The sequence below is a fragment of the Crocuta crocuta genome, unplaced genomic scaffold, assembly GCF_008692635.1.
Source record: "Crocuta crocuta isolate KB4526 unplaced genomic scaffold, BGI_CrCroc_1.0 scaffold138, whole genome shotgun sequence".
In the NCBI taxonomy this organism is placed as follows: Eukaryota; Metazoa; Chordata; class Mammalia; order Carnivora; family Hyaenidae; genus Crocuta; species Crocuta crocuta.
In genome coordinates, this window is record NW_027532585.1 from 7742261 (window position 1) to 7756763 (window position 14503).

General features: G+C 46.0%; 2 protein-coding genes and 1 long non-coding RNA gene across 5 annotated transcripts in view; 2 read left to right on the top strand and 1 right to left on the bottom strand.

Annotated features, from left to right (window-relative positions):
- Nucleotides 1–570, bottom strand: part of CASP7 (caspase 7) — a 29586-nt gene extending 29016 nt beyond the window's left edge. The window contains exon 1 of the mRNA XM_077779568.1: nucleotides 410–570. The gene's annotated coding sequence lies outside the window, so the exon portion shown is untranslated. The remainder of the gene's footprint in view (nucleotides 1–409) is intronic.
- A 225-nt stretch (nucleotides 571–795) lies between these two features.
- On the top strand, nucleotides 796–4678 carry LOC144244287 (uncharacterized). The gene is made up of 2 exons (XR_013338892.1): nucleotides 796–1031; nucleotides 4470–4678. It is a non-coding gene; the product is annotated as an uncharacterized LOC144244287 (long non-coding RNA).
- Nucleotides 4679–7390: 2712 nt separating this feature from the next.
- The window catches only part of NRAP (nebulin related anchoring protein), a 70085-nt gene continuing 62972 nt past the window's right edge, over nucleotides 7391–14503 (top strand). For all 3 annotated transcript variants that reach the window (XM_077779546.1, XM_077779548.1, XM_077779547.1), the window contains exons 1-4: nucleotides 7391–7462; nucleotides 7793–7887; nucleotides 8461–8548; nucleotides 12962–13066. In XM_077779546.1, coding sequence (XP_077635672.1) covers nucleotides 7391–7462; nucleotides 7793–7887; nucleotides 8461–8548; nucleotides 12962–13066 — 360 coding nt within the window. The remainder of the gene's footprint in view (nucleotides 7463–7792; nucleotides 7888–8460; nucleotides 8549–12961; nucleotides 13067–14503) is intronic.

The following is a 14503-nucleotide window of genomic DNA, read 5'->3' on the forward strand; positions in this document are numbered from 1 at the left end:
GGAGCCCGCGCAAAGCTGGCGGCGCACCCCTAGAGCGTGCTGGGGAATAAGTTTGCAGGCAGCGCTGCGACCCCGACGCCGCGCTCACAGTCCCCGGGAGCGCACCTTCCGCACCCCCGGCGCGCTCCAAGTGGCCCGGGAGCGCGCTCTGCAAGCGGGCCGCACACCCTGAAGCGCGCGCCCTGCGGACTTCGCGGCGCTCGAGGGCGGCGCGCTCGCTCGCCTGGGGGTCTCCTTCCCTCCTGGCCCTGCTGTTCCCCGTCTGCACCTCGCCTCGTTCCTCGGCACCAGTTCTGGGACCCGGTTTCTACAGCCAGAGGGCTTTTCCCCAGCCAGCACCCCCCCCCGCCACAGCGACCCCAGTTCCTCTTGTTGGCATCCCAGCCCCGGGGAGGGGTGCTGGAGCTACTTTCTCCGGGACCGGGCTCCTGGGGTCGCCGATGGGCTTCCACTCGCTGGGGTGTCTCGATTGGCGCGGTGGCGGTAGGACCCGAACTCCGCTTTCTCGTCGCCGAGTTCTCGCCTCCTAACTCAGCGAACTGGTCTAAAGTTAGTGCCAGAGTCAGTCCAGCTGTATTTATTGAGCGCCCCCAAGTGTCAACCCCTGGGGATGGGCCGTGACTAAGTCAACGTGGGAGGGGCCGTGCGCTTCACCCGGTCCCACCTCACCCCGGCCCCTATCCCCCGCCCCCGCACACGTGCACGCACGCACACGCGCCCCACACGCACACGTGCCCCACACGCACACGTGCCCCACACGCACACGTTTGCTTCTTCGCCCCTGGGCTTCCAGACGGCGCCTCTTCTGCCGATGGCTCCAAGACACCTCGGGGAAGCGACGAAATTAACTGGTCACACTGAGGTGTGACTGAGAAGTTCCGAGGTACAATTGCTTTTGAAGAACTTTCAACACCTCGAGTGGAAGGAAACCTTCCTGGCCTGAGATCAGGCAAGAGCCACATCTGGTCTTTTTGTTTGCTGCCTTTGCCCTGGGCCTGAGCCTAAAGTAACCGGCTCTAGAATCTCACCAGGTAAGGATTCTTTCTTGGTTTAGGAAAGAGAGTTTCCAGGTAAGTGTCAGGGCCTGACTGCAATTTACTAGCTGCTGCAAAAATCCCAAATTCCTGAATATTTTAAACAGTTACACTATTTCCAGTATGGCTGTGTTATAGGCTGGAATTTTGTGCCCACCGCCCCCACATTCATATATTGATGCTCAGCGTGATGGTATGGAGTTGGGACTTTGGGGAAGTGCTTAAATCATGCGGGTGGAACCCTGGTGAGTGGGATTAGTGCTTTTATAAAAAAGGCCTGACAGAGCTTTCTAGTCCCTTCTACCCTAATGAAGACACAAACGGAAGTTGCAGTGTGCATCCCCAAAGAGGGGTCTCAGGAAAACCCCAACATGCCGGCACCGTGATCTTGGACTTCTAGCCTCCAGAACAGGGTGAAATAAGTCCCTGTTGTTTATAAGCTCTTCGGTCTGTAGTATTTTGTTAAAGCAGCCCGAACAGGCTAAGACGGTTTATATAACATCCACGTTTCTGAAATGTTGGGGATAAACTAAGTCCTTGTAGACACTAAGATAATTTGCTGTTTAAAGGAATTCAGTTGTGAATCACTTGAGAAGTGAAAACTCATATCAGTAAGGAAAAATGGTTCCTTTCTAATTTAATTTATAAATTTAAGTTATTCGGGAGATAGAGTGAAACACAACGTTAGATTTGGAAGGGACCTTAACCACTAATCCCTTTGTTCATTTTATAGATAAGGAATTTGAGGCTCAGAGAAGTTGCCCATATCACAGACATGCTAGTGGCAGGATCAGATCAGGTTGCCTAGAAAAATAATGAATTTTCCATCCTCAAGAAGCCTCTACCATAAATTATATCCTGCAAATGCTAAGATGTATTGCACACCGGAATTCATTGCTGGCTCAAAAAGATGGTTTGAAGGAAAGCTCTTTTTTCAGTTCTTTAGTGTGGGCTGACATGGGGAATCCCAAAGATATTGCTGTGGGGCTGGCTTTTCACAGTATTAAATAAAATTATGGAGATATGGAAGAGAAGAAATACTTTTGAACTCTTTCCTTTATGATAATTGTACTGATACTTTAGATCCAAATGACTATTCTGACTGTATTCCTGTGTGCCTCCAATGTTGGCTCATGCCATTGTCTTATACTTCCTTTCCATGCTTCCATGACTAGCATGTGAGTCTTCCTCTTCCTTTCAGAAAAATCCCCCACCTCCGTTGTTCAGATGGTTTTCCCCAGGCTGGACTCATGGGTGCTTCTGGGCCGGTCCCTCCAGCCTTTCCTTCTGGCCTCTCCTCTTGCCCTGGTGTGCTTCTTAATCCCACCCTCATCCTGCTGGGCACAGTACCCCCAAAGTGCCACCAGTGATATTTCTTGAGTTCTTCACAGCTCGGCTCAGGCCAGGCTATGCCTTTATACAGGACTCCATTGAAGAAGGATAGTCCTCAATTAACAGAAATGCCCAGAAGTGTCTTACGACCCACAAGCCCCAACCCAAACTCTGGCTAAGGCACCAGCAGGCTCCTTCAAGGGGGGTGGTGGAGGGGAAGACTGGGAAACTCTGGGTTTAGGCAGAATTCCCTGAAAGGGGGTTCGTGTCAAACCTGTTAATCAGTTAAACGCCTCCGAGCTCCATCTTCACCCGTTTTGTCTGTTCTGTAAAACTAAAACTGGGCCCTTTATGTGGTTTTCCTTGCATCCCTCTCGCTGCCATGGTAAGCTTTGCCAGTAAGGGGGTGCTGGATAGAGATTACAAGAAGAAAACACTTTGCTTCCTGGTTCTCGTGTATCTGGTGTGCTCCTGGAGAATTAGGCTCCTATAGAGGCTTCTCGGGGTCCTGGAGCACACCCGGCTTCCCCGGTGCCTTGCCAGCCAGCAGCACCCAGCAGCCCTGGCGCTCCTTCACATGGTTTTGTAGCCGAGTTCTTCCATTGAGATACCTCCCTATGAACCTAGAGAGTAGATTTCCAGGAAGTTCTAGAGGCCAGATTTCTAGCAAGTTCTACCACCATGGCACCACAGTGACTTAACCTACCTTGTAGTGAGTCACAGCCACACTATCTTCAACAAGATTTGGCTGTCAGCCCCAGGGTGGGGAAAAGGGGGCTGTCTGTCTTAGCTCTAAGTAGGGGTAGTGGCTTGTTATGTTACGTCACGTTACTTTACATGTTATTAAAGGCTGCGCACTGTGCTAATTAATTAGCTCAGAATCATATATTTGACTTTGTTGGCTCTTCTTTCTGTGGGTCAGTCACGCCCTCACTCCTGCCTTGTGGAACCACTCCCGAAATAAAACTACCTGCAGTGAAGTCCTCGCTTCAAGCTCTGCTTTTGGGAGAATGTAAACTAAGGTAGACACACTCCCAGCCTGGGAGGAACGACTCCAGTCTAAGCAAAGTGACAGCAGCAGAGTGAAGGGCTGGGAGCCTTCTTCTTCCTCTGAATCTGTCATCTCTCTGTAATTTCAAAACCATTTCACAACCCTGGAGGGCCCTGGAGATGACTCAGAGCTAGGAAGAGTTCCCTCATCTTCTGGATGACAGAACCAAGGTACAAAAAGATCTTGACCCACTGAAGCAATGGGGCTGCCATCAACAGGATGAAACTGGAGAGATACATACGTGCTCTGTGTCCGTTCAAAAAGGAAATCAATTACCCACATACTGAACGTGATAGCTATTCATTTGAAAACAAAATGTGGGGTTTTTCATTGATCACAATTTCCCTATGAGTCAGGACTTTAAAAAAAAAAAAAGCCAAAGACACGTGGGGCAGTGTTGACAACAGCCTCCAAATCAAGGACCAAGAAGATTCTCCATGGCCTGGCCATGGCTCATCACAGCCAGGCCCGCGTCCTGGACTCTCTGCTGATTGGACAGCACATCAGACACCTCTCAGGAGCCACTTTACTTATTTACTTGTTTGTTTATTCACTTGTGTATTTATTTAGTGTTTATTTATTTTTGAGAGGAAGGGAAAGGCAGAGAGAGAGGAAGACAGAGGATCCAAAGCGGGTTGGCACTGACAGCAGAGAGCCAGACGCGGGGCTCTAACTCATGAACCGTAAGATCATGACCTGAGCCACAGTCAGACGCTCAACCAGCTAAGCGGCCCAGGTGCCCCCAGGAGCCACTTTAGATGCACGCAGCCTCCCCTGCCGCAGGAGCTCTGCCTGCTTGCGCCGGTCCAGCCTCCGCGCTGGCAGCTAGCTCGGTGTGGGCTATGGCCGTGTTCACGGGGGCGCGACCAGCAGTGTCTTTGGCCTTCTGTTGTCCTTGCTTTTTTCCCCTGTTGCTGTTGAGGCATAAGATGCTGGGACGGCGCCCCGGGCAAATACACAGCATGGACACAGGGACGTTAACACGCAAGGGGGCAAAACTTTCACCAATGGGGACCAACAGATATGTTCTTCCCCCTTTCTTCCTGTCGCAGATGCTCCTGATTAGAAGTTGTTTCTACAGCCTCTTGGAAGATGGAGATCAAGCTGTCTGGTGCACCTCCTATCGGGCAGTGGCTACGTTGACAACGAACCTTCATATGAAGGTTCAATGACCCCTCCCCGCCCCCACTGTGTCACCATTTCCTGCCTCCTTTCTTCTGCTTCCGGGGACTACATTTCTAAGTAAAGTCCTTGGACATAAGCCTGTGCCTGATGGTCTGTTTTCTGGGGAGCCCAGGCTAAGACGTGCTGTCTGAACCCAATCCCGAAGGCCACACGAGTGTTGTGTGCTCATTGGCTATGGTTTGGATGGGTGGCTTGAGGTTGCCACTGTGGCAAGTGGTTGGGGGGGGCCTCTACCAGAAGTGAGCAGGGTGGGGTGGACATAGGAGAGACTGCCCGCACGGCCTGTCAAGCAGATGGCGGCCCTGTGGGTCTTGGTCCAGCAGTGAGTGGTCACCTGAGTTCCTTAAAGTGTCCAGTTCCAGTTCACTGGGGTTGTTTCTCCTCATGACTTCTGATCCCTAATAAATGCCTTTTAAAAGCAGAGGTAAAGATACAAATCAGAGTCAACATCTTTGTTCTGGTAATTCTTGTTTTCACAAGGGCGACCTCGAACTGCAGCAGCTAAGTCACACCTTAGAGAAGTGGTACGTGGCTTTTAACTTCAACGGAATCTGACTGTAATTCCTCATCCCTCTGGATTGTGGCAGAGTCCTTTCTCAGTGATTACTGGGGCTTGCACTCCGCTTCCCAGATAAAGTGTGAGGAGCCTATTACAGAGCAGAACATTCTGGAACACATCAACTGCACCAACTTTCAGCATGGGAGTCTTCGGAGCCTGGAGTCCCTGCTTAGGGGCCCTTTCTGCTCAGAGAGCAGCTTTGGGCCCCACTATCTATCTGCGGGAACCCCGGACTGCAGCCCCTCCTTAGTGTCACGTGAATGCTGCTTTCTGCTTTTTTCCACTTGCTTTGCAACCTACTCACACCCCTCAGCCCCCACCAACACAACATGGAAGTACTGCTGACTTCCCTCCACCTGGAGACCCCAGCCACCCTCTCAGAGCATTTAGAGCAAAGGTCACCAAGCAGTCGCCTGCTCACCAAATATTGCCCTTGGCCTTGTGTTATTCCCAGTGTTTTACAAAATAGGGACTTTCATGTGTAAATGCGAGTATTTGGCTTCTCTGGAAAAGTCTGGACACTTGACTGAGCCTGGTCCTGATTCCCTCAGGGCAAGTTGGCATGGACTGAGGAGGAGTTGCTGTGGGGCCTGTGCCTGCCCATTTGGGAGGGTCCCTACCGTGACCTGTGACTTCACCTCTGGCCTCTGTAGGCATTTTGGTAAGAGTATTCCAATTTATTTCCTTGAGTATTCAGTAAGTACTTACTGAGCATCTTTTCTGTGTCAGGCCTTGTTCTAGGCACTAGCGAAAGAAATGACAAGAACCAGGGATCCTATTTTGAAGGTACTTATATTTTGATGGAGGAGACATAATTTTATTTTATTTTGTTTTATTATTTATTTTTAAAAATATTTTATTTATTTTTGAAAGAGGTGGGGAGGGGCAGGGTGAGAGGGAGGCAGAGGATCTGAAGCGGGTTCTGTGTGACAGCAGTGAGCCCCATGTGGGGCTAGAACTCAGAACCCATGAGATGGTGACCTGAGCGGAAGTCAGACATTCAGTCCACCGAGCCACCCAGGCACCCTGGAGACAGATCATTTTAAATGCAGAGATTCTAATACTCAAGATGTCCAGTGGTGGTTAACTGCGATGAACATAAAGCAGGGTAAGGGTCATAGAAAGTAGTCAGGTGAGGGATAGAAACAGGTGAGGTGCCGTCTTTTGTGAGCTGTTTCTAGAAGGTCTGTTTTCAGGTGACGTGGATGTGGACGCTGAAGGTAATGGAGGAGCTTCATGAAACCAGGAGGAGAGGGTTTGTCTTTAAGCCTCCCCACTTCAGGCCTGGGAAGCAAGAGAATGATCAGACTTTCTTGGAACGATCTAGGATAACATACAGAGGCCAAAACACTGAGAGTTCTAGTGTGTTCTTATCCTAACCAGTTTTCAGCCTCACTGTTGTAAACATCTTTATTTTTATTTTTTTTAGATTTTTTTAAAGTTTATTTATTTATTTTTTTAGAGAGATAGAGCACAAGTGAGGGAGGGGCGGAGAGAGAGCAGATACAAAATACGAAGCAGGCTTCAGGCTCTGAGCTGTCAGCGCAGGGCCCCACGTGAAGCTCGAACCCAGGAATCGTGAAATCATGACCTGAGTCAAAGTCGGACTTCACTCACTGAGCCACCCCATGCCCTATTATAAACATTTTTAAAAGATAAAGCTAAAATTCAAATATGGTGTTTACCCTTCCCATGGAGTGAATCAATCCTGTTTTGTTTCTTATATTTTTGGGAGCTGGCCTCTCTGCTTTAGTCATAGGCCTCATAGAGCAAGCCTTTCTAATTTGATCATTGGATGAGTGTGTGGCCTATCTCTTTGTGTTCTTTTCTTGGGTTATGATCACAGTTAGTGTTAAACTACTACATGCTGCCTAATCACACACGAGGATTTGGTCACCCACATAAACATGATGCTGTTGTGAGTTCATTTTTCTATTTAGAGAAGCATGTCAGCTAGAAATACCTCCACCTCATTTCCCAGACGCATGCGTGCTGAGCCCGTTGCCAAAATAGCCCCTTGAGTAAGTGGCAGCTTTAAAAACCATCCAGCCGCTGACTTCAAACTAGAAGGTCAGTGAAGGAAAGTGGAAGTTAGATTTTGAATGATTAAGGTGTCCCCAGGACTTTGACGGCGGTCAGGATTTTGGAGACTTTAACAGCTAGCCTGGGACTGTCCCTTGGATTTTCTTGCCTGTTGCCTATCTTGGTCTGCTCTCTTTGGACATCAAGATGAATGTGCAGGCTTGTTCGAGGTGTGGATATGGAGTTTATCCTGCTGAGAAGATCAGTTGTCTAGATCAGGTCAGTAGATGTTTTTTGGCCTCCGGAAATAAATAACCAATATAGGAAATTTATCTTCTCACATATGGACATGTGGGTGTTTTTGAACCATCCAAAAAATGTATTTATCACCTTTCTTCAATTCTCCCCATTTCTGTCTTCCATGTGGCTTTGAAAAAGTTATTCATTTATCTAACGTTGTATTTATGTGTGTGTGTATATGTGTGCTTGTTACCATTTTATCTCTCAAGTTCAGTCTTTACCTGGAAATGTAGAAGAATCCCGAGTCTGGGAAAAAAAAGTAACTGGGAAAAAAAAGTAACTGTTAAATCTTTTCTATATGATTTCTAGATATGGCATAAAGCATGTTTTCACTGTGAAGTTTGCAAGATGATGCTATCGGTTAATAACTTTGTGAGTCACCAGAAAAAGCCATACTGTCATGCGTAAGTGTTTGGTTGCCCCGCCCCACCACCTCTTGGGTTTTATTTATTTTTTAACAAGTAGCCAACCAGAGCTTCAAATTGCACAGTCCGGAGTTAAATCCGAAAATTATCTTCCCCACAGTTTTCATTAACATATAATCATTGACGAGCCCTACAGCAGGATTTTATGCAAAGGACAGAAAGTTGAAAATTTCAAATTTCTTATTAGTAAAATGGCAAATCTATCCACTGTAACCACATATCAAATTATTAAATATTGTACAGAACACAGTAATTGCCACAGATATGCCTATAGAGCTTTAATTTTTTTCTTTTAAATAATTCCAGAATTCTTTTCTGTTTTTTTCAGAAAGGTTTTAAGTGGTCATTTTCTAGTTAAAATTTTTTTGAGTTCTGAATATTGAATTTATTTGATTTGATTTTTCTTTCTTTAAGGCATTGCTTAGAAAATCATGAACTTAATTATTAAGTTTTATATTTGTCAATGTGAAAAATGACTACCTTTAAGAATAGTCACTCAATCATCTTGGATAAAATACATTTCTAATTTTGGCTTATATCTATTTTTTCTAGCCATAACCCCAAGAACAACACTTTCACAAGTGTGTATCATACTCCATTAAATCTAAATATGAGGAAGTCTCCAGAAGCCATCCATGGGGTAAGTTACTTAATTTTGAATTTCATAATAGCATTAAAAGAAAATTTCGTAACTTAGGTTTTTAAGTGTCTGTGTCAACATTGAACCTGCTCATTTTCTTCACTTATGTGTGCAAAGTGCATTTAAGTAACAAATATTGCTCTTTTTCCTACACAGTATAGGGGCCGATACCCAAGATAATCTAGCTTGAGTATCCAAGGTCTTTATAATCTTTCTCTGTCTGCCAGCTTTGTTCACACCCTGATGACGGTTTACCCGATAGGCCCTGTATACACTAGGTGTCTAATATGTAAAACAAAGTTTATATAGTTGGAAAATATTATAAGAGCCTTTCCTTATTTTCTCCCATGATTGTTTTGCTATAGAAAATGAGTGGCGTCTGGGTGGCTCAGTCAGTTGAGCATCGGACTCTTGATTTTGACTCAGGTCATGACCTCACCATTGGTGAGATGGAGCCCTGTGTTGGGCTCTGCACTGACATTGTGGAGCCTCCTTGGGATCCTCTCTCTCCCTCTCTCTCTCTGCCCTTCCCCACCTCTCAGAATAAATAGATAAATAAATAAATAAAAAGAAAAGAACATTAAAAACCTCTAGTTCCACACTCTTAAAGCTTTCTGAATTTGGTAGTTCTTAAAGATTACTAGCAGCCTCTCTTTCCCCTTGGGATAGCAGTAGGTCAAAGATGCTTTGAGTTGGAAGTGATGTTTGCATAGACAAGGAAGCCTGGTTGATAAGCCAGCCTCTTTTGAAAAACCACCAATGGGATTTTGTCAGAGAGTTGGCTATTGATCGGACCCTTGCATTTATTAAAATGATGACTCATTCAACTTCTTCCCCCCTTGCCGCCCCACACAAGTCGCTCTGTGGGATGGAGCTGGCAACCTTCTAAAATTAGAAACTTGTACAGGAGGGGGAAGACTGTCTGTGATCTGCCCTCGGCATGTCACCTCATCTCACGCCGCCTCGTCTGCCTGTGCAGCCTCCCCTTCTCCTCAGGAAGACACGTGAGATGGTGCCCACCCTACGCCCACTGCCATGTAGCTTGTTTCGCTAAAAGCTCTGCACTACTGTGAGCTTATGTCTCAATGGGCTTATATAACATTTACTATACAGTCATTTAATTCATTTAATACACATCACAGTCTGACAAAGTACGTACTATTATTATCCCATTCTGCCGTGGAAGCTGAGGTGCTGAGCGGGTCCTACATGCCCGATCTCTAAGAATTCACAAGCAATCCTAGATTACTGACAGGGCTCATTCTTGAAGGGTCTTGTGTTCATCTGATCATGTCTAAGGGCAGCTCCATAAAACTACAGTAAATACGGAGCATAGCTCTTACAGAAACAGTGCCATGCGTTTTTCTAGGCTCTTTATCGATCTTCTCTCGTTTTTTCTTCACAAGAATCCCCTGTAATATTTTCGTCTTGCAGCTAGGGAGGCTGAGGCTCAGGGAGGTTGAGCAACTTGTACGGTTTTACCCAGTTAGTTGAGTGGGTACAAATCCAGATCTATCTGACTTGAGAACTCAGTATCTTAAACTGGCTCCATTCGCCCAGTTCTGCATACCTAGAGGGGGACAAACTGTCCAGAAGGAAAAAGGGACTTGTTTATGTTTACAGACATCCAGGTGTTTCTCTAGTTGTATGGCCAGAGTGCGGCAGACTACGTGCAAGGAGAAGTAGTTATACAACAGAGTGCCTTTTGTATATATGACATTCTCTACAGAAAGAACCATAATGTCTTTATTTTCCCACACTGGGCTAGCTATTAACTGGCGCGTCCCTGCCTTACAGGCCTACAACAGGTCACACAGCATTACCTTTCTCTGAGGTGGAGGTGGATTCATTTTTTTTTTTAACTGTGTGTGACAGGACCGATCTGAAGTGAGATTATCGCTGGTTCGGGTTCCAGCCACAGGCAGGATGTCTGTGAACTTCCCAGGACGCCTGTGTGTGTGCGTTTGTTTACATCTGCGTGAATATGTGTGTCTGTGTATACATATGTCTGTGTGCATATGGGGAGTGTATGTATGTGTGTATGTACGTGTGAAGAGGCGTGCACGGGCATACACATGTGTGTATGTGGTATACGTATACACATATGTGTGTGTGCATGCATGCGTCTGCCTGTGTGTATGTGAGAGTGGTGTGTGTGTGTGTACGTACGTCTCTGTATATGTGTGTGTGTATGTGCGTGTGTGCATGTGCGTTTGTGTGTCTGTGTGTTATGCCAAATATTTGGCCGTTGAGGTCACTGTCTCCTCCTTCCCCACCAGTGAAAATGTCAAATGGACAGCAGCGTCCCTCCTGGGCCCCAGATCTTACGGCCACCTTAGGAAGTGGGATGGATTACTTTCTTACCCTCTTCCATCCCTGAGAGACCTTGCCGATTGAATAAAAACCAAATGTGTTGTGCATGTGCTAAAAGAAAAAAAGAACAAAAGGGATGCTTGAGGGATGGTGATGAAGGAGAAAAGTAATGATTTTGAGTAGGCATTTGGAGCAGGTGACATTTTTGTTTCCTAAATGGCTCCCTTTGAAAAATAAATAAATAAACAAACGTTTAAGACCCCATTTCCTGTTTGGTAGACGTGAATGAGATTTTTAGGGGAATGAAACATCTAGATTCTCTTTTATTCAGAGAATGGTCTTTAGCTTTTAATGCTTCCTTACCTCACTCGTGACACCTACCGCCTTTTTCCTTTTCCTACTTCCTTAGAATAATCTGGAATGTTGTGAAAAGTCTGTGGAGAGGCAGGCACTCCCCGGTGATGGATTTGTCTTGTGGGTGGAAGACAGCAAATAAGACTTTCTATCTATTTTGGTCACATGATTCTGATTCCTTACGTCAGTGACCCTCAAGGAGGGCAGTTTTACCCCTGAGGGAACATTTGTGATGTCTGTGGCCTGTTTAGAGTGTCACAACTGTGACGAAGCAGGGAAAGCACTCTCAATTTATATATTTACAAATACATATCCTGGAGCTGCATTAGGCAGTAGCAAGCCTGGAAAGTCAACGAAAGAAAGTGCTCTTAATATGGACATAGAATTCCTTCATTCTCAACCTGGCTCTGATTACCCATTGAATGATTTTAGTAAGGTCATTTCTTTCCTTTCACGTTCTTTTTTCAACTGTAAAATTAAGGATTTAAACTTCAACTTGTTAAAATTGCAGATTTCTGGGCCCCCTTTAGGCCTCATAAATTATGATATCTGGGTTTGGACTTAAGACCTTTCGAGTTTTCCTTTTATGGTTAGTCCTTCTTATGTTCTCTGTAAGATATCTTTGCCCATCCCAAGGCTGTGAAGATACTGTTGAGATGTCAGTTCTGCCCAAGGTGCTCTACACATTCAGTGCGATCCCAGTGGAAATCCCGGTGTTTTTTGTAGAAATTGACAAAAGGATTCTAAAAGTGACCAGAATGCACAAAAGTTCTAGAATATCCAAGAAATTCTGAAGAACAAAATTGAAGGACTTTGGCCACGAGATTTGAAGACTTACTATAGAAGTAGTAGTAATCAACTTAGCGTAGTGTTGGCACAACAATGGACAGACTACTGGAATATAATCCAAGGTCCAGAAATAGGGCTGCACATATGTGGTCACACGTGTGACGAACGTACCACTGCAAGTCAGTGTAGCGGGGACAACCTTTTTTTCTTTCTAATGTTTATTTATTTTGAGAGACAGAGAGAGCCCGGGAGGGGCAGAGAAAGAGAATCCCAAGGGGGTTCCATACTGTCAGCTGCAGAGCCCATTTCGGGGCTTGATCTCATGAACTGTGAGATCATGACCGGAGCCGACATCAAGAGTCTGATGCTTACCCGATGGAGTCACCCAAGTGCCCCAAGGACCATCTTTTAATAGAAGGCACTGGAATCATTTGTGTGGATATTTGTGTGGAAAAAAAAAAATGAATCTGAATACCTACTTCACATCCATACACAAAAAATTAACTTAAGGTGTATTATAGATCAAGACCAAGATAGCAAAGGTAAACTTATAAAGCATAAGAGAACGTGTGCACGAATTGGGGGAGCCACCATTTTAACCAGCTCCCCGGGTGATTATTGCACAGACTGAAGTTAAGAGCCACTACTCTTATGTCTGGTGTTTCTGAGGTTACTCTAACCTGAATACTTGGTGTTGTGTGAGAAGTTCATAGGGACTTTCAGTCTTTTTAATTGCACTGCTAAATAGGGCTTTGCACACAGCAGGTACTCTGTGTGCGCCACCTGGCTGGTGGCACAGGTGAAGCCACAGTGAGATAGCATGCATTGCCGTCCACTTCTGATACTTTGTAGTTGTGATTTAGAGAACTCTCTCCAATTTAACTATATATTACTTATTTTCCTTCTCTTCTCTGATGGAAACATTACTGTGTTACTGACAACGTCTTCATTGTACAGATTGACGACCAGGATGATAGTGGACGGTTTAAATCGGTTTTTCACTGGGACATGAAGTCCAAGGATGGGGCAGCCGCACCTGACAGACAACCCCTGATGAACGAGGTGAGAGAAGGGGTCTGAACAGGTTTGGAAGAAGGGAAAAGAACGACTCGCTCTCCAAGTGAGATGCATTATTATTATTTTTTAAATGTTTAGTTTTGAGAGAGAGAGAGTGTATGCATGTGTGCGAGCTGGGGAGGGGCAGAGAGATTGAGAGAGAGAGAGAGAATCCCAAGTAGGCTCTGCATGGTCAACACGGAGCCTGACGTGGGACCTGACCCCACAAAGTTTGAGATCTTGATCTGTGAGTGGAAATCGAGAGTCGGACACTGAACTGACTGGGCCACCCAGGCACCCTGAGGTGCGTTATTATTATTACTTCTAGAGGAATCGTTTAGGCTTTTGTTCACCCAGTGTGTGATTGCAGCTGTCTACGGAGGACATCCGTCAACATGCCATGGGGTCACCTCCACCTCCATCTGCTCCCGGTCCAAACGCACTGGTCAGTTTGTCGCCTCCAACCACTGTGTTTCCGTCTCTGGGTACAACCACCCAGGCTGGAAACCATGGCTGCCCTTTCTCCCTCTGATACTCCTCTCTGCTCCACCCCTCTCCCTGTACTTCACTCTTCCTGCTCCGATCCACATTGTCTCCTGCCTGGACCTTCGTTGGGCCCCCCGAGATGGCCTTCTCTCCTCTGGCTTTGCTTCTCTCCAGCTTGTTGAATGACATTGGTCACACACCACTTCTTGGATGGCCCCAACTTTCTTTTCCTACCACCTGAGAATTTATGCTCCCTCTCTAGGGAGAGTCTCATCATTTCAAACTTCCTCAGCCATTTACTTAAACGCGTAATACTTGCATTTTCCTTGTTGTAAAAAAAATCCGAAGTACAAAGCTAACCCCTTGTTCACCATCTCCAATCAGTCTCTCTGTAGAGGTACCTGTTTTGTGTTATCAGTCTTCTTTCAGACTTTGCTCATTTACAAACATACAATCATGTAATTCATTTCTTAGTACTTCCATTTGGATATGACTCTTGTCACTTATTGAGGGATCTTTAATGAATTATTTAACCATTCTTTGGCTTTCTCATTTGTAAATTGAACTTCTGTCTTTCTAGATCTCCAAATGACGCTTCTACTTACCCTATCCAATTTGCCCCACCTCTGGCCTACTTGGTTCCCCATCTCTTCCCCTCAATTCCAGTCAGACTCATCCCCTCATCGTCTTTCACATGAAGCCTATTATTGCCTTCATGCTTTTTATTCCTGGCAGTCCACACTCTGGGAATTTATTCAATAAATACTTGTTGAGGGGCTTCTGGGTGGCTCAGTCGGTTAAATGTCCAACTTCGGCTCAGGTCACGATCACACGGTTCGTGGATTCGAGCCCCACGTCGGGCTCTGTGCTGACAGCCAGCTCAGAGCTTGGAGCCTGCTTCGGATTCTGTGTCTCCCTCTCTCTCTGACCCTCCCCTGCTCATGCTGTCTTTCTCTC